The sequence below is a fragment of the Gouania willdenowi genome, chromosome 5 (genome assembly GCF_900634775.1).
Source record: "Gouania willdenowi chromosome 5, fGouWil2.1, whole genome shotgun sequence".
NCBI lineage: Eukaryota > Metazoa > Chordata > Actinopteri > Blenniiformes > Gobiesocidae > Gouania > Gouania willdenowi.
In genome coordinates, this window is record NC_041048.1 from 39,003,283 (window position 1) to 39,030,080 (window position 26,798).

Below are 26,798 nucleotides of genomic sequence, written 5' to 3' on the forward strand. Positions count from 1 at the left end.
TGTGTATTTTTCTTTTAATTTTGTACATTTCTTTTGTCATTTGTGTGTATTTTTGGAGTCGTTTATTTTTGTGCCTTTTCTGTCATTGTCTTGCATGATTTTAGACTAATCTAGTATATTTGTCTTGTCCTTTTGTGTATCTTTGCTGTTCTTTGGTGTAATTCTTTTGCCATTTCGTGTGTTTTTGGAGTCATTTTGTGCGTTTACTTTGGATGCCTAGAAACTACAGTGTAAGAGTTGGGGTAAAACAGTAAATACTGTAGATGACACATGTATTTAACCAAGTACAAAAAAGAAAAGAGACTAAGTGACAGGGAGTTAACTACATAAAGCGACACTGGTATCCTGAGTTAAATTACCATGCAGTATTTTTTTTTCTCACCATATCACAAAAAAAAATGTCTTTAATGTCACAATTCCCACTATACCAGCTGATAGAATAAAACAGTATGGTAATATTGCTTCTAAATTATTGTAGATTAAGGCGATAGTTTTAACGATGACATTTTTTTCTTTTTTTTTCGAGACTTGATTTATGTATTTTTCATTTTACAAGTTTAAACACACATACACCCACTATTCCCACCCTCTCACGTCAACAAAAACACAACAGCACAGAGAAGAAGACAGTGAATATACATTATGGACAACTCAAATCAAGAATAAAAATAAATGAAAACAAAACAAAAAGCAGATAGTTAATGAAAAATAAATAAATGTAAGTGATTGAATTGTGTAGACAATAACATTTAACAATGACAGTTATAACAGTTATTTCTCACTTTAGAATCCCACTGTTTGTTCTCATAATAACAGTTAATGAACATAAATCTGAGGCTCACATTCCTCTCGTTGCTTAGCAGGTTCAACATTATTAAGGTTTATATCAAGCTCTGCATTCAAAGCGTCCAACACTGAGCTCACGGCTTCATCTGAGGTTTAGACCAGGGGTTCTCAACCTTGGGGTCAGGACCATATTTGGGGTCTTGAAACAGTGGGAGGGGGTCGTCAGATAAATTCAAGAAACTGAGAAAAACATTTTTTTTTAACAATTTGAACCCATTTTTGATTTTTTTTTTTGACCTTTTTTTAACAACTACACCAAACTTGCCATATTCTAACCTATTTTCATCACATTTTCTTGCCATATTTCTGCTCCTTTTAATGTATTTTTACTACATTACTCCCATTTCTGACACTTCATCACATTTTAATGCCTTTTCTTCACATTTTCTCCACTTTCAAGACATTTTCAGCACTTATAAACCCTTTGCACCACATTTCCACCTAATGTCACATATGTTAACCCATTATTGTCACTTTTAACTTCTTCTCACCATATTTCATACTTATGTTTTCCAATTGAACCACATTCACCATTTGTCATGCTCATTATTTGCCAGTTTAAACTAATTGTTCCTACTTTTTAAATGACCCTAATCCTTCATCCACCCATTTTTGCCACTTTCAGTTTAAACTAATTTCCACCATTTTTGGTCATTTTTAACCATCTTTAAGATGACTATATACCATGGTACAAATAATACTAAAGTTCCTGGATAACAGTGGATATTATTCAGATCAATAAATAAATGTGGTTATCACAGATTCATCATTTTGCTGACTTTATCATTCATTTGTGTGTTTTTTTTTTAACTACAAAACATATTAAAATAACAACTTTACATCTACGGTTAGATCTGAAGTTAATGACAAGATCTGAAGTGTTTAAAGTAAAACAAACATATATTACTTATTTTAACACTTATATGAAGGGGACCATTTGGGGTCTGAGTGTGAGTTTTTTTAAGAGACCAACTGTGAGCCGGAGGGACATCAGCAGGTGCAGCAGCTTCTCTGTCACTCCAATAAAGGCAGATGGTATGGATTATTGTGGGATGTTTATGGGACACCCTGTCCAACGTGTGTAACGTGCACAACTAACAAAACCAAAGAGTGTTTCCTGTGAGCAGGACAGACATGTGTCACCCTGCAGGTTTTTAGTTTTTAAAAAAAATATTTTTAACTCATCAAAAAAGTGAAAATCATAGCTTCGTTTTTAATGATCTACTTTTATTAATGAAAATAGTTGCCAAAATTAAAATTGAATCATACAAAAACACTTAACTTATCATTAAGCTAAACCAAACTTAATCTGACCAAATACAAGAGATGAAAAAATGAAATTTTGCCCAGAAATCCAATCTTGTAAGTAAATGTGTTTAAAATTGTATCTATTCTATTATTCTATGATTTTTCATTATTTAAATCAAAGAAAACAATTCACATAAACAATATCATATGACCTTATTAATTAAAATTGACAGTTTTTAAAAATTTGAATTAGCATCGTGTTAATTCAGACAAAAAAAATCAATAAAACTAATGCAAAAGTATTTTTTGAATTTGTTTTTACACTTTGCTACATTTATTTAAATTTATTTTTTATTATTTATTCCAGTTTAAATCAGCACGTCACATTGTGTACTATTTATTTATTTATTTATTTATGTCGTCACTTTGGTGGGTGCAGTATGCTGTGCCACCAGCAGGAGTCGCTAAATCCCGTCGCTCCGTCTATAGAGTCTTTCACTTCCTGCCCTGCGCTTCAGGTCAGGAAGAAGAAATAATGGCGACGTTTTTGGGGTCCGAGTCCCCTTCTACTGAGGAAAAAAGGAGAAACGGCACCACCAACATCGTCACAAAGTTCACTTCCAGTAGGATTACTGGACATGGTTTCAGTAAAGGAACACAGGTGAGTCACAAACGGCCTCGCTCTGTTGTATTAGCGGTCCCGGAGCAGCGCTGAGGCAGGGGGCTCGAGTTGGGAGTGTAGCCCGAGGAGAGGACGTTGTCTCGGAGACGAGGCTCAGACTGGAGTCGCTCCCGTTCGCTTGTGTTTACCAGGCAACTGAAATATCCAGAAACGCTTTCGTAGAGGCCTGGCAGCTGATATGATTAGAAGAAGATTGGAATTTAAACCTTAGCATAGCAGCAGCTAACGAGACAGCAGGGCTTCGCTTCTTTTGTTGATTGCTACATGTTAGCATAGCATTGAAAACCACCTCTATCGCCCACTGTGTTTTATTAAACGTCTGTTGAATTCAAGTTGTTTCGCTCCGACACTCACTTGTCACAATGAGAATACGGGTTTTGTCCGTGTTGTGTGGGAGTTCACTGCCACTGACGACACTAACAAACACTGCAGGGTATGCTAACGTTAGTAGGCTAGGCTAGCAGCTAAACTAAGCCAGCTGAATGGCTCAGACTATTACGTAACAACACAGTAACTATGGTTTCCATTACTCAAGGGTGTCAAACTCATTTTATTTTAGGGGCCAAATACGGAGCAGTTTGACCTTAAGCGGGCCGCCGTTTCTGTGGGAAAAGGGGCAAATTCAACATTAATGTGTACTGGTTTGCATTTCTACGTATACGTGAACTATAAATGAAGTATGTCAGCATATCAGTCCCTGCAGGATCTTCACTGAAATTTCCCAGTTTTGGCGAATTTGGGGAAATTTAGTAAATTAATATCAGTAAAATTTGACAGATTTAAAAAAAATAAATAAAATGAAAATTATTTTTAATTTAAACAATTTTAGATTAAAAATGACTGACATCATGTGATACAAGAACTGGTAAACTGAGCTCTGTAAATATTGTGGATTTAACTGTATTTTTTATTTTTATTTGGAGGAGCTGAAGTTTCTGCCATCAGGGCTTTAAATTAATTTTTTAAATCACCAGCTAGCATGGCTAGTAGATTCTTAAAATTACCAGCCAACCAGATTTTCCACCAGCCAAATTTTATTCCAGTGGAAAAAAACTACATTATGAGCCACAGAATAGGGTTAAGCATTTATGTTTCTTTAAATAGTTTTTATTTTAGTTGATTGCAGAAATACATTAAAATGGTAGGCATATTAACATTTAATTTAAAAACAATGTTGTTACAATGTCTAAAAAGTGCAATATGGAACTTTGGATGTGTCGGAGAAGTAAACTTTTTATAAAGAATATTCTCATAACTTAATAAACAAACTTAACTCGGATGAAAATTGGATTTCTGGAACATTGTTTGAAGTTAGAAAGAATAGAAGTAATCAGTACTAAATAAGAATCACATGTACTGTAGAAATTTTTTTTTACTAACATGCATGCTCTTCAAATGTAAACAAACTGTGTAGTGCACATTTTAAAGGTGAACAAATAATGAATACCAGCCACTCACGACCCAACATCCATTTAGTAATAAAACTCCTCAATTTCTTCTTCTTTTCAGATCCTGTATCATCTTCATTTTCCCCTGTGTCAGCCGCAGCCTTCCTTTTTTAACAGTTCAGGTTTTTCAACACCTGATAAATATTTCCACACGTTTGATTTTTCCTAATTAATTAATAACTTAATTTCATCTCCTGTTTGTTTTGCGCTGTTCCTTTTGTCTTCTCTGAATCATAACAATCACGCTAATGTAAGCACGTAGCTAATTGTTTTATAACACATCACGATATGCTGTCCATGGGAAATATAGGATCAGTACAACCAGCAGTGTTGCCAGATACAGATTCCATTTTAAAATCTAAACGCACGCAAAACAGCCCAATCTGGCAACAACAACTTGTCGCATCATTTCTGCAGTCTGCTGATTCAAACAGACAGTGGTATTTGATTCTCAATTTGATTCTCTAAAGGCCTTGAGTTTGACACGTGGCATAAATGGAGAAACACACAGCTGTCCATGCAGGTACACATTAAGTTGCTTTGTTTTATTAGTCCACTATCACCTGAAGCTGATAAATTAGAAAACCAAACAAAAGGAATAGGCTAAGTCTAGTGATAGACTGATATGTTGTTTTTCAGGGCAGATACCAATTATTAGTAGTCAGAGATAACTATGACTTTTCTTTTAGACACACACAGTGTATTATTCTGGTCAGTATGTCTTCTTACTTTGCTTGCTTTCATACTAATACACCATGTCTGTCTAAAAGAAAACTTTTAAATCATTGTTATAAAACCCACATGTGTCAAACTCATGGCCTGGGGGAGATGGAGTGTCCAAATCGGCCTGCGGGAAAATGTAACATTTACAGAGAAAACATCAATCATTGTATAAAAGAAAGTCAGCACTCCTGGTGCTTATATTGCAAGATTGCAGTCGTTTTTAATGTAATGCTGTTGAAAGAAACTCAAAATTCATACAAAATCCTTCAATTTTCCCTACCATCGCATTTCCCTTAATTGAACAAAAATTTGTCACAAAATCTAGGAATTTTAAAGTGAAAACCCTGTCACTTATTGCTTGGATATTGTCAGTTTCTTAAATATTTAGTGTTTTATCTATACGTAGAAGTGTATACTAGGGTACAATAATGTTGAAATTACTCCTTGAGATCAAGCTGCTCCGTATTTGGCCCCTGAACTGAAACGAGTTTATATATAACTTTATTTCAGACACAGGATTGGTCCATAGATAAAAATAAAAAAGTATGAAAGAAGTACAATACATTAAATAACATAGCTTACAATAAACTTCATGTAAGACTAAAATGCCAGTTTTTCCAGAGGCCAGACATATATTTTTAACAGCTTCTCTTAGGACTGGTTAAAGCCAGTATTATCCCATTTTGAGATTTGTCCAAACGAGACATGAATTTAAACAAATTGTCTTAACAAGGTTCCACAGGTGGGAACACCAGAGATCACAACAAGCTGACTGGCACTGTGCCATCTTGGGACACATAGGAGGAGCCTCATGGCATCATTGTAGGCTCCACAGGCCACTGTTCTTATGCCACCACAGATGTGCTGTGTACATCTGTGATATTTTATTTCTTTCCAAGTCTTTAGAGGCTTGTCACTCGAGTGGAAATCAGGAAAGGTTAGTCTCCTGTCCTCGATTCTGACAATCATGATGTTGTTCTTGCTGGAATTGTACCTGATGTCAAAGTCTTTTCCATGCTTTGAGCACACCTTTAGTCACTGCGGCAACCCAGCACTGCACGGGCTTAGCACTACCAGGTCATCAGCGTATGATTAGGTGGTTGACGACAGAGTTTCCCATAAGACAGCCTGTCTCACAAATATTCATCAATTTAGACAAATCATCCATATAGATATTAAAAAGATAGAGCCATAATTCCGCCCTGTCGCACTCCATTTTGGACATTAAAAGGGGTTGATAAGACATTGCCCCATTTCACTTGCATTGTTTGATTTGCATACCAGAAAATTAATATACGAATAATGTGTTTAGGAACACCTCTACAGAGCAATTTCATAATTCGTTTTTCGTGATTAATTCTATTAAATGCTTTGGATGCATCAGTAAAGCAAAGAAATACAGAGGAATTCCTGCTCACATAATTTGCAATAATTTCTTTCAATGCATAAATACACATATCTGTGGCATGGTCTCTGTTAAAGCCAAATTGATTATCGGTCGTTGTTACGAATACTTCCAACCTGTTAAAAAATACCCTCTCAAATACTTTAGAGAGAATGCTTGCAAGATCAGTCTGTTGATGGTTATCCTTGCTGTTCAACTTAGCAGCCTTGTCCTTTATTACTGGTACTAATATAACATGTTAGAGAGTCAGATATAACACCATGCAAAAGAAAACCAGTTAGAAACATAGACAGCAGCACATATAATCTACTACTGGCATATTTAAGATGCTCAGCAGAGATATTATCTACTCCATAAGCCTTGTTACTAAACAGTTTTGCGATGGCCTTGCATATTTCATTTGCACTTTTTAGTGAAATTACAGTTGGTTCAATAAGACCTATATTAAATCTATCACTCTTGACACAGTTGAATAAATTAAAATAATGCTCACGCCACAACTCAGCTTTTTTGTCTAGACCACATACACCGCTATGTTGGATGATAGAGGAAATGTGGAGTTTGACTCTCCTGTTATAAAAGAAGACATGACGAACACATTCGATTTATTATGAGGCCGATAACAGATATTTGGAGCTGATATTAATTTGCAGTAAAAGTAGAAATATTGGCATAAAACATTAAGTATAATAAAAAACTTGTGTGACACGTTTTTTCTGGTTAGCAACATGTTAAACGTGACACTAGTTTCTGCAGCTTCTCATGTGACAGAAACGCACAGACTATTTTCTAGTCTTCACCTCAGCATGCTTCACTGCAATAAAACTAACTGAATTACACACGCGCATGCGTGCACGCACTCATTATTATCACTGACTATTTCCCTATGAATATTATCAGCAACCTTGTTTCCAGTTATAAAAGCAAAGCAGACCAGACCAGATTTAAAAATAGGATTTATTGGTCCCGGATCAAGTGCGGAGCAATCCTCGTCGCATCAAAAAAATCTTATCCTGTATGTTTGCAGAAAAAGGGAGCGTTATCGTAAAACTATCTGTAGAAATCACGGGGAATATTTATTCTTTTTTCTTTTTTTAAACTTCATGACAGAAGCCACATCAAAACATTGAATACATACAGGGCATACGGAAAGTATTCACAGCGCTTCGCTTTTCCCACATTTCATCATGTTCCAGGGGAACATGATGAAGGGATTCAATTAATTTTTTTCCTCAGAATTCTACACACAATACCCCATAATGACAACATGAAAAACGTTTTTTTTTTTTTTTTTTTTTTTTTAAATGTTTGCAAACTTATTAGAAATAAAGAATGAAAATATAACATGTACATAAGTATTCACAGCCTTTGCTCAGAACTTTGTTGTGGCACCTTTGGCAGCAATTACGGCCTCAAGTCTTTTGGAATATGAAGCCACAAGCTTGGCACATCTATCTGTGGCCACTTTAGTCCATTCCTCTTTACAGAACCTCTCGAGCGCCATCAGGTTGAATGGGGAGCGTAGGTGCGCAGCCATTTTCAGATCTCTCCAGAGATGTTCAATGAGATTCAAGTGTGGACTCTGGCTGGGCCACTCTAGGACATTCACAGAGTTGTCCTGAAGCCACTCCTTCGATATCTTGGCTGTGTGCTTAGGGTCGTTGTCCTATTGAAAGATAAACCGTCGACCCAGTCTGAGGTCAAGAGCGCTCTGGACCAGGTTTTTTCCTAGGATGTTTCTATACATTACTGCATTCATTTTTCTCTCAATCTTGACTAGTCTACTGGTTCCTGCTGCTGAAAAACATCCCCACAGCATGATGCTGCCACCACCATGCTTCACTGTAGGGATGGTATTGGCCAGGTGATGAGCGGTGACTGGTGTCCTCCAAACATAACACTTGGCATTCACACCAAAGAGTTCAATCTCTGTCTCATCAGACCAGAGAATTTTGTTTCTCATGGTCTGAGAGTCTTTCAGGTGCGTTTTGGCAAACTCCAGGCAGGCTGCCATTTGCCTTTTACTAAGGAGTGGCTTCCGTCTGGCCACTCTACCATACAGGCCTGATTGGTGCAGTGCTGCAGTGATGGTCGTCCTGCTGGAAGGTTCTCCTCTCTCCACAGAGGAACCCTGGAGCTCTATCAGAGTGACCATCGTTGGAGGTGACGATTGTTAGTTACCTCCCTCACTAAAGCCCTTCTTCCCCGATCACTCGGTTTAGAGGGACGGCCAGCTCTAGGAATAGTCCGGGTGGTTCCAAACTTCTTCTATTTACGGATGATGGAGTCCACTGTGCTCATTGGGACCTTTAAAGCAGCAGAATTTTTTCTGTACCCTTCCTCAGACCTGTGCCTTGAGACAATCCTGTCTCGGAGGTCTACAGACAATTCCTTGGACTTCATGCTTGTTTTGTGGTCTGACATACACTGTTAACTGTGGGACCTTATATAGACAGGTGTGCCTTTCCAAATCATGTCCAATCAACTGAATTTATCACAGGTGGACTCCAACTATGCTGTAGAAACATCTCAAGGATGATCAGTGGAAACAGAATGCACCTCAGCTCAATTTTGAGCTTGATCTCAAAGGCTGTGAATACTTATGTACAAGTGATTTCTTCATTTTTTATTTTTAATAAATTTGCCAAAAATCTCAAACAAACATTTTTCATGTTCTTATGGGGTATTATGTGTAGAATTTTGAGGAAAAAAGTGAATTCAATCCTTTTTGGAATAAGGCTGTAACATGATGAAATGTGGGAAAAGCAAAGCACTATGAATACTTTCCATATGCACTGTATGTTGTAATCAATATACAGAAAAAAACAACCAAGAAATATTTTTAACACAAATTGTACATTTGTACAGTATATTATATTTTTCATTTTGAGAAGGAGCTGGATGAAGAAAAAGCTCATCTGGTCCTGACCTCCTTACTATCAGTGACCAATTTTCAACGTAAGGTGGTCAACTGTTCTTCATTCCAGCAAAATACAATCTAACGTATACATTGAACAATATTGTAAGCAGCTGAAGTAAATCCTAAACAGTCTTTTGTAGATTGAAAGCAGGCACTTCCCAGGACCTTTTGGTCCCACAGAATCAGCTTTGCATGGTTTAACAGGAAAGGAATCCAAAGGCAGCTCTCCATTTTATTATTATTTATTATTGTATTGTTAGAACAGTGGGAGGTAAGATTGACAAAGAAGGATGAAGTCATTTAATATTAGAAACAGAATAAAGAATTGATTTTATCAGTATACAAACAAATCACTGCATGAAAGGTCATTTTGTCGTTTTTTTCAGAGCATTTAGCTTCAAAATTATTCAAGAACATTGTGTTTGGATTATAAAATTAACCTTTGGACAAAAATTTAAAAAATAAAATGCTTTGCTGTAAATTGTAATTTTGATGGAAATTTTTTTGATCTTTCAAGACTACTCAGAGTTATTTATAAAGCGTTTTATAACATGAGGGGAGATTATTGTGGTCGACAAGTCTTCTGAGAACAGGACTTGACTTCACAAACCTTTTCAGGGTTCTCACCAGGAATTTTTCACAGCATATGTTGGGATCATGTGATGCGCATGCGAGTGCTGCATGTGCGGAAAATCTTCAAATTTCTAACTATTTGAGGGCCAAATTTAGTGAAGTAAAGCTAAAGTTGTTTTTTATATATATATATATATATATATATGTGTGTGTGTAACGATTCACTCAACTCCCGATACGATTCGATTCACGATACTGGGTTCACGATACGATTCTCTCACGATTTTTTTCATTTACAAAATGGGACTGTAGACAATTTTTTTTTTTTTGGGAAAAAAACAAGAAAATACTGTATTATTTTCCTTTTATTTTTCATTGTCAAAAGAATTCCTTGATAAACTATTCAAAACAATGCAATTTAACTAAAAATAAATCTTGAATTAAATAAATAGAGGAATAATACAAATGTAAATGAAGCCTATAAATTTAAATTCTGGTTCTATAATAAACAATGCAAAACTGCATAATAGTTTTTTCTTTTAAAAGTGCAACTGAAAATGTATTTTGTGCCTTAACAATTGGACTTTAAAAAAAAAAAAAAATCGTCATTGCACTGATTTACATCATATTTGTTTAGACCAGCAGAGGGCGCTGGTAACCCAGTGGTCGTTTGGCATGCAGATATTTTGCAGTGAAGAAGAGAAGCTATGCTAGCAGACAGAGCTAATAGAAAAACGTGACTTTTACAGATATTCAAGTAATATTACAGATATTCTTTCGGTGCTAAAGGGGTAATGAATCATTTATTAACATATTTAAGAGTAGAAGGCGGCCAGAAAGAAAGTTGTAGCAGATTCCACCCGCCGCCTCAGCATTTGGACAAGAGAAGGATAAATATATATAGCGCCCTCTGCTGTTTAAAAAAAGTACTGCGACTAAATTTTCAGAGAATCGATGTGAACCGTGATACCTATGAATTGATTTTTAACTGCCTTACGATTAATCTTTACATCTCTAATACAAATACATGTATTGTTACACCCTTAATAACCATTAGGTTGTATTTAATTCACTAATCTGCATTAAAGTGAAGTTTTTAATAGTCAAAGCATTCACACAATACTGTATCAAATCATGGGTTGTTTAATGAGGCTTTAACAGCATGAGTTCGTTTTATATTTGTAAGAAGATGCCTTATCAGATAAATAAAAGCTGTAATAAGATCCATTTAAGCAAAAAAGAATAGAGCTCATGTTTGCTTATATCATTGTGATGGCATCCGGTGTCTCTAGGGTCAAATTTAGGATTGATCTGCTGCACTAATACAATTACATTTCTAAGCTGTGAGCCGGACAAATGAGACCAGTCTCGTATGCTATTACATTGAACAGTTTCTTTCACTTTCCATTGTTGAGTTAGTCTGCTGTGTGATCTGTGTAGCCAATATCTGGTTTAAACCGGGGTAACGGTTACAGTTCTGCTGCTTTGAAATTATTTATTTATTCATATTTTTGAGAATTTTTCGAAGGTTTTTTGCTGATTTGTTTACTCATAATTGTTCTTTTATCTAAGGGCGTAAAAGCTATAAAAAGGCGATAGTCTGTTTTTTTTTAGTATCTGATGTGTGAACACTGTGTATTGTGTGTCCCAGCTCCCAGGAGGTCTTCTCCAGGAGAGAGACAAACGTGCCAAATGGAATGGAATCCCTACTCTGCTGCAGAAGCTCTTTGAGAGCAGCCATCCCAACAGTGACCTCTCCCAGGCCCACAGCTTTCTTAAGGTAACACACAGCACACGACTCTCCAACACAAGTTGTACTGGTATATTGGTCACTTTCTACAAAATGTATGACTTTAATGGGAAAATCCAACCAACAAGTTACATGTTCAAATGTCAGTTTGCATTCAAGTGCCTCTTTTTTTGCGAGGCACGCTATTGGCTGAAGAAGGTGCCAACTTCCGTCACCAGTGTCCACTTTTTGGTCCACCTCAGAGTCACAATCAGACCTGAACAAACTTAATATTGTGTTTTAAAGACTTATAAAGTTATTTCCGTAATATCCGGACTATAAAGCGCACAAGTCTCCTCACTGCTCCACATCTACATATCAGTCCATTTACAGCTTTTTATGGACACTTTTTAGTGGAACCAATCTGTTACACAGCTCCATCCGTTCTACTTACCGTGAACTACAGCAGAGCGATCACAGCGAGTCCAGACTCTGAGTCAGAATATGGACACGATCTCTTCTGAGAAATCCGACGTGGTGATTCAGCAACTTAATGTTGTTTGTCTCTGACAACATTTCTCCATGTCTTTGCCATGATGAGGGAGTGTGCATGACAAAATGACTGAGAATGACTCAGTGGGAGCACGAACAATTCAATGTGAACATTTTCATTAGTCCACCTGGTTTAATGTGACAAAGTTAAGTTTTTTGGCGACATGAAGCTTGAAAACTGAAAAAAATCCACAAATTACCGCTTCATTGTTTAAGCCGCAGGGTTCAAAGCATGGGGGAAAAAAATAACGGCTTATAGAACAGAAATTACGGTATTAGTGGTGTAAAGAAATGGTCAACTCACAATACGATATAGGTGATATATACAAAATACTCACAATACATTAATAAAAATTACAAATTCCCCTTGAAGAGTAACAAATGTGACTGTAAAGGTTGGAGACTGTGTGTGGGAGTGTTTTGCTTCACAAATAAATGAATTTGTTTTTATTACTATTATTATTATTTGTTGTTTCTCAAACATTAAAGTTTTCAAATTTTTTGTCTTTGCATCTTTAGTCTTTAAACTTTTTGTTCATTAGCCCCTCTTTCCATACTGAACCAATGTTTTGTCCTGTGAGTGATTCAAATATGGCTTGTGTTTGGAGTACGGAGCTTTTCATTTCCCAATCGTTGCCTCAATGCTGTGGGCTCTAACTGTTCTGTTGCTTTGAGTAGCATCTGAGAGTGACCATTTAATTTTTTTTATCACGTTCCGTCTCAATCTCTGCTTAGAAGAGGCTTTAGTGCTCAGATGTGCTGAAATATGGCTGCTCTACGGACAGGTTGGTACATATAACTGACTTATGAATTGACGAAGCATCCGTCAGCCCCTGTGCTTTTTTGAAACTTTGTTTACTTGATTTTATTTGGTAAACCTATGAATTTTATGTTGCCATTTTTTAATATCACATTCCTACTTATTATTTTTATACCAGCAATTTAACCTTTGTTAACAATTCCACCTCTCAGCACATGGTGCGATGGCACTAGTGCATAGGGATGGGAATTTATAAGAATGTAGAGATTCCGATTCCTTTATTGATTCAATTCTTTACCGATTCTCTTATCAATTCTCATTGGGTGAGGGAATTAAATAATACAAATGGATTTGTTTGCTTTAACTCTTTAATATGTTATCTTTGTCTCTTTAATTTCCTGCAGGAACATCAGCTCTCTTTTAATCCACTAGTTATAAATAGTTTTTTACTGGATAATAAGATATACAAAAGTGCTATATAAAATTGATTTATTATTATTACTACAACGTATGACACATTTTGGCTACAAACATTTGATAATATTTACAGTGCTCCTTTTAAACTTGAACAACTTGATCCAAAACTAATTCAGACATAAAACAAATAATTATTTTGTAAAAAAGAACATAATAACCAAAAGTACAGCTGCACTGTTTTGTATTTAAACATCAAAGCTTTACTTTAGCCTTTGTTTACATTTCTATAAATGGACCCTCAGAGGCGCCGTCCCCGTTGTTACATGTGACATCATCAGCCGTGTGTTCACCTTTGTGTGTCTGTGTGTGTGTACCAGTGTGAACCAGTGTGAAAGAGCAAACTATAAACAACAATTAGTACCAATCCGTCTCCCGTGTCTGATTACTTGTTATGGTCATGACATAAACTGGCGACGAGGTGTGTGTTCTTGTGGAAGTTTGTTGTTTTCGGAAGAAAGGTTTGTGTTAGAAGCAACTTTAGCGTAAGTGTACAGAAGTGAGTAGCGTAGCAACAGAGATGCTACAAACACAGCACGGAGGACAGCACAGCTGTGGGTGGAGGAGGTGGATTCTTCGCGGTGGACAGCAAACAACTATATGGTGGAAGGAGCGTCACTTGGTGCTAGCCTAAACACAATATACAGGACCTGGAGGAGTTTATTGTTATTTGCAACGTAAGAGGAACCGATAAGCAGAATTGAGAGGCAAGCAAACAAACGATTCCTAGGAATTGGATTACTGGGAACCGGTTCTCAGAAAGAACTGGTTTTCGATTCCCATCCCTACTAGTGCATCAATCTTTTCATTTGTGACTTATAATTTAAAAACAGTAAAACACCCTCAGCAGCCAAATCAATCTGGAACTCTTTACCTAAAACATCTTCAGACTCAACATGGTTGTTTATGAGGAAATGAGTGGAATGTTCTAAAGAATAAAGTGAGCCACCCCTTGGTGATCCCACTCAAGTTTTGGTTCTGCTATGTTAAATTTGACATTTACACTCAATATTTTGTGTCTTTTAATTTCAAAATATCCTCTTTGATCGTATTAACTTTTGTAAAGATATATAAACTCTTTTCAATCCAAATCAGTTTTTAAGTGTCGCTGCTTCAATGTTGTATTTAATTATTATAAACATGTTCGATAATCAACATTTTTAATAGTTTAAATATTCATATCAATTATACTATACTATTTTGTTAATCAGTCTAACTTTAGGTTTTCTGACACGAAATTGATTTTTGCATTTAATAATTCCTTGGACTTAAGCTTGTTTAGCATTTTTGCACACACTTTGATGATAAATAAATGTATTTTTGAGAATCACATCACCTCATTTATTGTATTTGACAATGTTTGGCTTGTTAAACTGTCAATGGAAATGATTTTGTTACAGATAAGGTAAATCAAATGTTAAGAAGGAATTGAATAAACACTGCCATGTTCATATTTGAAAATCATATAATTTACTTTGTTTGTGCTTTGTGAACAATGCAATCATATAATTTTTTTATTAATATTGCACATTATGTTTGCACTCGATGATAGTAAATAATAAAAAAATGTGTTTAAGTTTGTTTATTCTGTATTCATTCATACAGTCATACCAAAATCCACTTAAACTGAAAAACGTTGCTTCTTGTGTCAAATATTGTTGTGCGATTAATTTAGATTAATTATTTGCAAAGTCTCTAATTAGATTAATTTATTTAATCATGTCCCACCTCTAGTAATGAAGGAGAAACTACTGTGCATTCATTGAACTTAGCACAGCTGGTGCTGCCTGATGGAAAACCCACAGATATGTCGCTCCTTTAGGTTTCTTCCTCAGTTTTGAATGAAAAGAGAAGCAGCTCATAACGAGGAACATGCAGTGCTGGCTTTCCTTCTCATGTTGCTGACTGTGTGACTGTGCAGTGGGAATGAATGAGGGTAACTCCATGTAAACAATGTGCTCCGACAGGTGTTATCATCCCAGCTTTCCATAGAGGCCATGTCCTTTGTCACAGAGGACAGAAAGACGGCCCAAGAATCCACCTTTCCCAACACCTACACCTTTGACCTCTTTGGCGGAGTCGATGTAAGTCTCCTATTTGTTGCTGTTTTGTAAAGAAGGAAAGAAACAATGTAGAATAACATGTATTTACTTTGCAGTTACTTGTAGAGATCCTGATGAGACCCACATTAATTATGCAGAAAAAGAAACCCAAAAGTGAGTGAATTTGTGCTAATTTAACAGTTTTAGTTACGATGGCTATCATTACACTGGAGCCGACTGGTTAACTCACCTGTGTTTCTATTGTTACAGTGAATGATGACTTGGTCAAAGACTGCCTTAGTGTTCTTTACAACTGTTGTATATGTGTAAGTATTCCTACCACAACAACAATGATACATTATAACCTGAAGCTCTTCCTCACACCTGATTTTCTTTTTTTTTTTGTCCCCCATGTTTAGACTGAGGGAGTCACAAAGAGCCTGGCTTCTAGAGATGACTTTGTTCTGTTTCTGTTCACACTGATGACCAACAAGAAGACCTTCCTGCAGACAGCCACTCTGATTGAAGACATTCTTGGTGTGAAAAAGGTCAGAGCTGAGCTTTGTATCTTTAGAAGTGCACACAAAGGTCTGCCTTTAACTCATTTCGTGCCATTGACGTAATCTTACGTCATTTATGTTTTTTCACGGAGATTACTAGAATGCACCCTGGCGGAGGTCCCTCATCAATATCGAAGCTGTAGTGTGATGTAGTGACCAACTATGCCCTGAAGGTGGCAGCAGTGCGAGATTAGCCACTGATGCTACCATTAGCTAAGGAGGAAGAAGCAGGGACCGGGAGATTATGGCACTATGAAGTTATATTTTGAAGTATCCAGCAGCTCACAGCACCACATACTAACACAGAACATGTGTGGACCTGAGTGGATTATTGATTACGCTGCAATCGTGAGATTAAACCATCAACTAATCAAGCTAAACGGGTAATCTCTGCGTGTTGGGAGGAAGAGGAAGTTACGTCTGTGTGATTGGCTGGGAAGAGACTTGGAGGAATGTCAAAATACAGTAAGAAATTCACCCAGATTGCAAAAATAATAATTTTGCCATCAAAAGCCCGGTCTGTGTTGTTTTTGTAGTTTTATAGAAGGAAACAATGTTGAGGTGTTACTAAAGCAAAAAAATTTGCTTCAAAGTCAATATTTTTCCGGAAAAGCCGTTTTTCTCAGCTTTTTGTAGTAAAATGGTGATTTGTGTGAAACTTCCCTCTATTCAACTGCTGATTACAGAAGAGCAAAACAAGCAAGAAACAAAAAACTTTCTAATGAAAGTAGAGACTTTCATCTGGTGTCAGATTTCAGATTGTCATAGTACAAAATATTCTGTAGGTCTTTAAAAATCAGTCAAAATGCTCAAAAACGGCTGGCACTGAGGGGGGTAGAAATTTTGAAAATGGCTGGCACTGAATGAGTTAACAGCTGGCCTTGTCATTTCCTCATTGATTTAGGATTATTTGTCCTCGTAGTGCAAACTTTTTTTTTGGTGGCAGAAATAATGAAAACACTGAAGAGAAACTAAGCTTTTAACTCCTGGGGAAAAAGCTCAGTAAATCCATTGATAAAGAGGTTCATATTAATCAGTCCCTCCAGGAATTCCAAATGTCACCATCGCAACTATTAATGCAAATTCAGCCAAATCCCACAAATTCTGTGCGGCCAAGCAGTTATTTCTAATCACTGCAACATTTCCACTGTTGTGATCAATCTCTAGATTCTTCCACGCTATTACGTCATCATCTTAGTTGTCAAAACCCTCTCATTTATTAACACATTTTCCAGATAATCACAGAGCAAAGTCAGTTTTTGTGTTGCAAGAAAGAGGAGGTAATTTGTTTTGCACTGCGACACAACCATCACAGTCACAAGTGACCATGACTGAAGCAGTGGCGTTCACATCTTTACTTGCTGCTGAAAGAAACAAGTTATGCTGAACTTGAAGGGCTGATATTGTTAAAATCATAACGTTTTACCCGCACAACTGAGATGGTAAAGAAGTTTAAAATTATTAATTGTAAAAAATTATAAAAGATAAATAATAAATGATTCTCTTCATCCATCAGTGGAAATGTAGGTACAATGATTGTGTGTGTACGTGTGTGTTTCTGCTTATCAAATATCACTGAGGGATACAAAGAATTAAGTATATAGTAGACTTGGGTCGATAACACGTATTATTGACAACAATTTTTTGAGGCCAAATCAACCACTAATGTAATGATAATATATCATAATAATGCAAGTAAGTACACTTTCAAATGCAACAAACCTTTATTTCTCAGTTATTTTTTACCATTGTAATGTCAAGAAGTTTTGAACGTCCTAAATAAATAAAACGTGTGGCTTTGCTTTCTTTTATCGTTTCATTATTTGATTTATTGATTATTGTAAAATAGAAACTAAAGCAGCTAGAATGCTGCTCTAGGCAATTTATAAATGATATAGTTGAAACAATATAATTGCTTAGAAATATTTTGTTCAGGTTTCTATATTGCATATATTCTATATTTGTTTGGGTTAAGCAGTAGCGATTAAACTAGAAAAACACCTCTGCACTCTGTTCATAAAAATATCTTAAAGTAGATATTTATAAAATAAATGAATTGTTCAAATCACGACTGGTGTGTTCAGAAATATCTTTATCTTTTCTACATTTATAAATCTTTTGGATCATTGTGTTTTGTGTGTTTGTTTACTAAATATAATGAAAAAGCATACCATACAATTCTAACACCGTTAACTACTGTTTTTGGTTTATTTATATGTATAACATTTTAGCTTAGCTTGTAAGGATTCTAGGGATAGAAAGTATTTAAAGATGCAAATCTATAGTAAAAACAACTATTTATTCTGTTTATTATTTTCTGCACCAAAGTCCTTCAAAATGTGATGAAATTATCCATATCTTGTTAAATTGTTCCAAGCCTTTCTCCTTATTGCTGTAAAATGCTACATTTTTTTAAAGAAGCTGCTGCAAAATCAGGCATTCTAGTCCCCAACAATCCCAGAAATTAGCCACGAAATCGTGGAAGGTCTGATTAATTTAACACTGCAGTGATTTTTTAGATTTAAATGTCTCTAAAAGGACGTTTATTTTTTAATTTTTTAGAAGTTCAGTATTCCCCAAACTCGTGCAGGAAATTCCATTTCCTCTTCATTTTGCTGAATATGAAAATGCTGCTTTGATGTAACTCTCTGTTTCCATTCTGTAGGAAATGATCCATTTAGAGGGAATCCCCAACCTCTCAGGCCTGGTCCAAAGCTTTGATCAGCAGCAGCTGGCCAACTTCTGTCGCATCCTGTCCGTCACCATCTCAGAGCCCGACGTGGGAAACGATGACAAACACACCCTGTTGGCTAAAAACGCTCAGCAGAAGCGCAATGCGAGCCCCTCCCGGGCCGAGGTCAACCAAGGTGCAGCAGTTTGAGTAGAACACATGTCATGTTTACCATCTCACTGTAAATAGTTGGACTGCTGATAACCTTGGTTGTTTGTTTTGTTTGAAACAGTCACCTTGCTGAACATCCCCGGCTTCATCGAGCGTCTCTGTAAGTTAGCCACCAGGCAGGTGTCTGAGGCTACGGGCGCTAACTTCCTACAGGAGCTGGAGGACTGGTACACGTGGCTGGACAATGCTCTGGTCCTGGATGCTCTGATGCAGATGGCTACAGAGGAGGCTGAACAGAGCAGCACAGGTAACTGCAGGCCTCTACGCTGACATTATTATTCCAAACCAGCACATTTTAAAGTAAATATTATTTACAGACACAAATAGGCAGCACGTCACACATTTTTGATTTACATTTTGATCTGTCATTTCTATCCCCTGTGAACTAAACACAAAAAAATCAGTTGTCCAACATTTAAAAGTGAGCCAGTGGCAGGAGCAGTAAAATCCAACTCCTCAACAGAGGAACCCTCCATCCTGATTCTTATTAAATAATTAGGAAATTCAGTAAATCTGCATTTAAAGGACACAAAATGGAAAGGATGATGCTTTTCTTCACTAAATATGAACTACATCACTAATAAAGCTGAGCAAAAAAAATCAATTTACCCGATTTTGAATCGATTTCAATTAAATTTGTCAGTTTATCTTTATTTTTTTTACTTTTGCGTCATGGAATTTAAATGTGGTTGCATGAAATGTCTAGTAATTGAAGAAAAAAAAAACCAAACTGATTAAATAAATATATTTTAAAATATTCTTTTAAAAAAAACAAACGCACAATTTTAAACCATATTCTATACTTTGACTTTCTCAAATGTAAATTTAATTTAAATGAAATGCAGAGAAGAAAGAGAAAGAAATAATAAATGAATAAATAAAATACAGTATAAAAAACATCTGAGCCGACGCATCTCATCACTTTGTATGCCAATCCTAGCTGCTTTGTATATACTTTACATCTGTGCATATGTAGTGTAGGCAGTTTATTTATTCATAACATTATGTTGATAGTTTGTTTTCTACACTTTCAGAATCGTCAGACGAGAGCTCTCTGTCCACAAGTCCTTTAAGACATCGACTTCCTCAGTCTATGAAGATAGTCCATGAGATCATGTATAAAGTTGAAGTTCTTTACGTCCTCTGTGTTCTCCTCATGGGTCGACAGAGAAACCAGGTACTTCTTTTGTGTTTGTTTATTTTAATCAGAAAGGTTTGATTGAAAACTGACCATTTCTTTAATCTCTTCAGGTTCACAAGATGCTGGCTGAATTCCGACTTATTCCAGGACTCAATAACTTGTTTGACAAGCTGATCTGGAGGAAATACACGGCTTCAAATCATGTGGTGCACGGGCAGAACGAGAACTGCGACTGTAGTCCAGTACGAGCATTTAAAGTGACACTGATACTGAAACTGACCTAAAGTCTCAGGATTAATTTATTCTTTACTTTAATTTCACAGGAAATTTCCTTCAAAATCCAATTCTTGCGTCTCCTTCAGAGTTTTAGTGATCACCACGAGTGAGTAGCTGTTTATTTGTTTAATGCACATTCACATCCGTCTCTTTTCTGTATATTTTTGTTTTTAAAAACCCTTTGATCTGTTGTTTCAGGAACAAGTATCTCCTCCTGAACAGCCAAGAGCTGAATGAACTGAGTGCCATATCAATGAAGGCCAACATCCCAGAGGTGGAAGCTCTGGTCAACACAGACAGAAGTTTAGTGTGTGACGGAAAGAAAGGTCTTCTCACCCGCCTTCTCACCGTCATGAAGAGAGAACCTCCCGACTCATCCTTTAGGTCTGCATCACATACAGCAGACAGAAGGGTTGTGGTCAATTACATTTTTCAATTACAATTACTTCTTAAATTATCTATGTTCATTTATGTTTATGGTGGACTGCCATTTTATCTAATTAAAACTAAAATTACAATTATTACTGAAGTTCCATTACAATGAATCACAATTACTGAACCTGAAATTACTAACCCTATAGAACTTAACCTTTCTCTTGTGTTAGCTTTCTGTTAGCATCTCTTATGATAATGGCTCGGTTTTCACCCATGTCTTAAATCAGCTGTAAAATACACAAAACCAAAAAATGAGGGATGTCCCGATACAACTTTTTCACTTCCGATGCGATACCGATATTGCAGCCTTGATTATATTGAACGATACGATATTAGCACGAATCGTACATACTTTAATTAATTATGTTGTAGTGTGGAATGTTAAAAAAGGTTTGATCAATTGATGTTACTCAAACAGAGAACTATAGTCAACAATTCAAGTTCACTTCAGTTATTTTTTACTGTCAGTATATTGTGGGAACAACTGAGGGCGGGGACAAAAACTTATTGGAGTGGTTATATCGGTGATTTTAAATGCAGTCCAATAAAATCTGATATTTGTTTTCTGGCTGATATCAGACCGATATGAGATCGGGTCACCCCTACTAAAAATATCATCTTTAATCCAATTTGTTTTTCATCTCTTGTTTACCTTGTTATGCTGTGTTCACACCGGACACGGCAATAATTTTCGAGATGCGGGCACCGCGCGAAAGCATCTGCAGGACCAAAAAACGTTTTCCCCATATCTGCTTCATATGCGCGTCAGAAGCAAATATAAAAGCGCCGCCAGCCAGACTCCCTGTTTTTTCACCATCAACTATGGAGGACCTCAGTAAAATCAATGCTCTTTACCTTCTGTGGAAGCTAAAGTGCCGTCAAAACGCTTGATGCCGGCGTTCCTGGATTCACCAGGTTAACCAGCGACACATCCAACTCGGTGAGTTTCACTGTTTTCTTCAGGAGCTGCAACAAATCCTTCCTAGTCCGGTCCCGGTAAAAAAAAAAAAACTGGCCGTATCGTAGAGCTTCGGGTGGTCACACACCCCCACCATTATTTTCTCCTCCATGCTGAAATGGATGAAAAGACTGGTGTCTGTGTTGACGTTCTGATGTCATTGTCAGCAAGGACTCTGATTGGCTTTCGCTCCTGTATTTGCTGGAGTTCAATATTTTCAACTCAGGCAAATGACGAATGTCACAGAGAATCGGGAGCGCGCATGCTGCGGCCAACGCTCTTGCCTTGTGGATCAAACAGTGCCGCCCAGCAGGAGAAAAGTTGCATCTTAGCGTGTCTATCCCATTGACTTTGTATGTAATTTGGTCGTGGCTGTTCGGTGTGAACGCAGCATAAGGCTTTCTAAGCATATAAAATATAAGTATTAATATTTTTTAAATTAGATTTAAATTACGATTACAACAGCATCATTATTTTCCATTTATAATTACAATAATAATTGTAATAATTGTGATTGTGTGCGTGTTTGTTTACAGATTCTGGCAGGCGAGGGCGGTGGAGAGCTTTCTCAGAGGAGCCACGTCTTACGCAGACCAGATGTTCCTCCTAAAGAGGGGACTACTAGAGGTAACCGTGCAGCATGAAGACCATCGGCGTGACTCCGCCCCTGCTTTAGATATTAATTAAACACGTATCGTTTCTGTCGTCCACAGCACATTCTGTTCTGCATCATCGACAGTGGCTGCACGTCTCGAGACGTCCTTCAGAGCTACTTCGATCTGCTCGGAGAGCTCATGAAGTTCAACATAGATGCCTTCAAAAGATTCAACAAATATGTCAACACTCCAGAGAAGGTACGCTTCACTTTTAACCAACCTCGAGCAATATCATTGATTTTTGACCAATATGCAGATTTTACTCAACGGAACTCAACTTTATTTATTTATATAGCATCTTTCATACATAAAGCGTGTAGCCCAAAGTGCTACAATAAGAGACAGACGGCAAAGATAAATAGTTATTATATCGGAAGAATGTCCAATTCCTAATTTTTATACCAGTATTGTCCGATATTGTGCCGATGTCCCGCATCATTAGTTCATACATTTATTTTGGCGGGATTGACGGTGTATTTTTTTCCTCTGTGTTGTAGTTTCAGGCCTTCTTGACGCAGATCAACAGCTCTTTGGTGGATTCCAACATGCTGGTGCGCTGCATTGTCCTGTCTTTAGACCGCTTTGAGAGCCAGACTGAGGACGTTAAAGGTAACTGTAAACGGATATTCTTTAGTGACTAAATGGTTGGTAGTTTGAATGCTGCCCCAATGCTTTAACTGCCCTGTGCCCTGAGGCAACAAACATCTAGGGGCTTTGTTTTCTGTTTCAAAATTGACTTAACATTGAGAAACACTTTTGGATTTTAAAATGAGTTCTGATTTTGTGATTTTAATCCCATTCTTCTTCAGTGGTGGAGGTGCTGTCGGAATGCTGCTTACTATCGTACATGGCGCGGGTGGAGAATCGACTTTCTTTCCTTTTCAGGCTGATCAACATCATCAACGTCCAGACGCTCACACAGGTCCTGCTCCATCTCCAATTTATCACATCTGTTAGTGGAAAATAGAATGTCCAACCAATAAGATTTATGGTTCATATTTGATCTTCCAACATATAAGGCTTCAGTTGAATTTACAGTGAAGTTTGAGCATTGGTTTTATTTGATGTGTTAAATCCATGTGTTTTCCTGCAGGAGAACGTGAGCTGCTTAAACACCAGCCTAGTAATCCTAATGCTGGCCAGAAGAAAGGCTAAACTGCCCTTCTACCTCAATGCTCTGCGGGAGAAAGAATACGCTGAGAAGTACCCGGGCTGTCTGCTCAATAACTTCCACAACCTGCTGCGCTTCTGGCAGCGTCACTACCTCAACAAGGACAAGGACAGCACCTGCCTGGAGAACGTGAGGACATCACACACGAGTTGTACTAAATGAAGTTACATTTTAAAAAAAACTAAGAAGTGAAGTGGAATTCTGGAGAAATTTGAATTGTGATGGAAATGTTAACTTGCACAAATTAGAGATGGCATTGCATTAATGGTTCTGTGAGTAACTGGTAGAGATGAAGCAGAGAGCTTTAGCGTCAGTCTGTTCAAAGTGAATCCAAAAGGATCAGAGAACATAAAGGTTTATGTAAAAACACCAAGTTGTTTTTTGTTGTTCTCTCTTTTGTTTTTCTGTTTTTTTAATAATCAGCATTTGCATTAAAAGGAATGAGAGGTTTATTTATTTTTCTTATGTTCAGTGAAGTCCTGGTGTTTTCTGCCCCCTAGTGGCTGTGCACTGTTATGCTTTATCATTAAAATCAATTTGTCTTAATTACAAATCTCAGATGCTTTCTAATTAGCCTGTCCGTCCTTCAAACTGACGCTATGTGAACTGGTAACTGCTAAAGTAAATCAGGGGTTTAATCATGTATTAATGTGTCCATCTTTCACTGTGGATCCCTGTTGCTTTGACATCATAAAAGTTAGCTTTATTGTTTCTATACTGGGATGCACTGTGTTTAATAAAACTATTGGCTCAGGATTTATTCAAATCTGGAATTTTTACGATTTTAGTCTTGAAATTACTTTTTTCTCATTAAATTACAATTTTATTAAGATACCACTTTATTCCTATTAAATTACAACTTTATCGAAATATTACAATTTTATTCTCGAAAATTACAATTTTAATCTTTAAATATTATGACTTTATTCTCATAAAATTACAACTTTAGTCTTGAAATATTACGACTTTAATCTTGTAGTTTCCAGATTATTTATTAATTTGAAAGTGGCCCTAATACACCATCGTATTCAGCTGTTATATTTGCTGAACATTTTATTGACATAAGTGTGTGTGTGTGTGTGTGTGTGTGTGTGTGTGTGTGTGTGTGTGTGTGTGTGTGTGTGTGTGTGTGTGTGTGTGTGTGTGTGTGTGTGTGTGTGTGTGTGTGTGTGTGTGTGTGTGTGTGTGTGTGTGTGTGTGTGTGTGTGTGTGTGTGTGTGTGTGTGTGTGTGTGTGTGCGCGACAGTGAACTTTTCATAGTCTGATCCTCTGTTTTCCTCCTCAGAGCTCCTGCATCCCGTTCAGCTACTGGAAGGAGACGGTGTCGGTGCTGCTGGGCTCAGACAGGACTTCTCTGTGTGCCATAACCAGCTACATTGACGAGCCCTTTGTGGACCTGGACAAGGACCTGATGCTGGAGGACTGAACCCCAGTGTGCACGGACACCTTCTGCTGCTGCTGACTTCAGTGAGCGCATGTGACAGTGCACGGTGACAGCGCTGTGGATGTAAAGACTGGCTGCAACGCTCGCACACAGGACGCCACAGAGGGAAAACCAGTTGACCCAGTCCACTATGGAGGAGAGGAAAGTCCAACAGAGCTTTTTTATATAACCTGTACAAAAGTCTAACATTATGTAAGATTAAATTAACTATAGCTGAGAGAGAGAGTTCTTTACACGTAGACATGGTGTGGGAATGATCGTCACAGGGCTGTTGGCTCCGCCCACCAGGTGGAGAACTTTATAAAGAGGCCTGATGATGTATCCTATGTGTGGGTAAGTTTTTTTTATTGTGGTTCTTTGGTGCTTTCTGGCTTTACTCGGCACATTTGGGTAGCGTGAGGGCTGGCTAACGTGTTCCACATATCGTACGGGATCCTGAATGACAAAAAAAGATTAAAGAACGCATCTCGGTCGGCGCTAGAATCTCGTTTCATTTTTTTCCGGTTCTTTTATGCAGGTTTTTTTGAAAACTGAGAATTCTTTGTTCTGGACGAGCTGTTGAAAGGAAGCTTCCACGTTTTTATTGTATCACGTTGACACATCTGTTCATTAAAACATCTTTGCTCTGTCACACAAATCTGGATTCATGTTGTAAAAACAAAAATGCTTGAGAAGAGGCTGAGCTATTGAGTTTCAGTTCCTCACAAACACTTTGGGACGGGACCTTCTTTCTGCCACTTCTCCTTTTCTCCACAATGACAATCTTTGCTACTCTGTGGCTTTTTTCTGAACGGCACAACTGAAGGTTAGAGAGAAGCTCAGGAAGTTCACGGGAGGAAGTAGAAGACGCAGCCGAGCGGGTCATGTGATCACGTTGGAAAGTACGAGTGATTCAGCTACCTCACGCTACCACTTCTACCAACAGGTGTGTGCACATCCAGTCCAAACACGCCTGGATTTAAAACCACGTTTCTGTGAATGTATACGGACCTTTTTCCCACTGGTGACGCCTTTTTTTTCTGTTCTAAAGGAAATGTTTCGTAGCTCAGTCAGCATGTCTTAAATCTCTTTGATTGGATGGGTGTTGCTGCGTATTATTCATTTCTTATAGCGTTTTTTTTGCAGTGAAACATAAATGACGAGCACCTTCTTTCAGAACTTTTCAGTTTCGTCGTATTGGAGTAAAAAGTGATTTGAACGTCTTTAACTTCCGCCTGCGTGTGATCGATCGCTCTCACGTCCTCTAAGGCAGGGGTTCTCAACCTTGGTGTCACGAGACACTGGGAGGGGGGGTCATCAGGCGCCTTCAAGAAAGTAAAGAATATTTTTTAAACAATTTGAGGCCATTTTTGCTTATTTTGAGTCTTTCTTCTGCAACTACACCAAACTTGTCATATTTTAACCTATTTTCATCACCTTTTTTGCCATATTTTCTGCTACATTACTTCTCATTTTTGCCACTTTTCCATCAAATTTCAATGTCTTTTATCTTTCCACTTTGAATACATTTTGGATGCTTTTCACCACTTTTCCACCTAATGTCACATGTTGACCATTATTGTCACTTTTAAACTCTTTTCATCACATTTTACATTTATTTTTGCCAATTTAGCCACATTCACGATTTGCTAATGCCCATTATTTGCCAGTTTAAACTAATAGTTTTTGCCCACTCTAATCTAAATATTTAAATCCCATTTCACCACCTTTTTCACCATTTTTGGTCACTTTTAACCCATTTTATTTCTGATTAAAACAATTATTTCCATCTTTAAGATGACTATAATAATAATAAACGTTCCTGGATAACAGTGGATATTATTCAGATGAATAAATAAATATGGTTATCTCAG

At 37.1% G+C, this 26,798-nt stretch overlaps 1 protein-coding gene across 1 annotated transcript; it reads left to right on the plus strand.

Annotated features, from left to right (window-relative positions):
* The first annotated feature begins 2,580 nt into the window (after positions 1 to 2,580).
* On the plus strand, positions 2,581 to 26,281 carry trpc4apa (transient receptor potential cation channel, subfamily C, member 4 associated protein a). The gene is made up of 18 exons (XM_028447801.1): positions 2,581 to 2,755; positions 11,497 to 11,625; positions 15,328 to 15,444; positions 15,519 to 15,576; positions 15,673 to 15,728; positions 15,822 to 15,950; positions 18,628 to 18,829; positions 18,926 to 19,111; positions 19,899 to 20,041; positions 20,116 to 20,247; positions 20,329 to 20,387; positions 20,480 to 20,665; positions 22,211 to 22,301; positions 22,388 to 22,528; positions 22,828 to 22,939; positions 23,140 to 23,252; positions 23,424 to 23,630; positions 24,787 to 26,281. The coding sequence occupies exons 1-18, from the start codon at positions 2,630 to 2,632 to the stop codon at positions 24,925 to 24,927; spliced, it is 2,328 nt and encodes a 775-aa protein (XP_028303602.1). The 5' UTR covers positions 2,581 to 2,629; the 3' UTR covers positions 24,928 to 26,281.
* Positions 26,282 to 26,798: the final 517 nt, after the last annotated feature.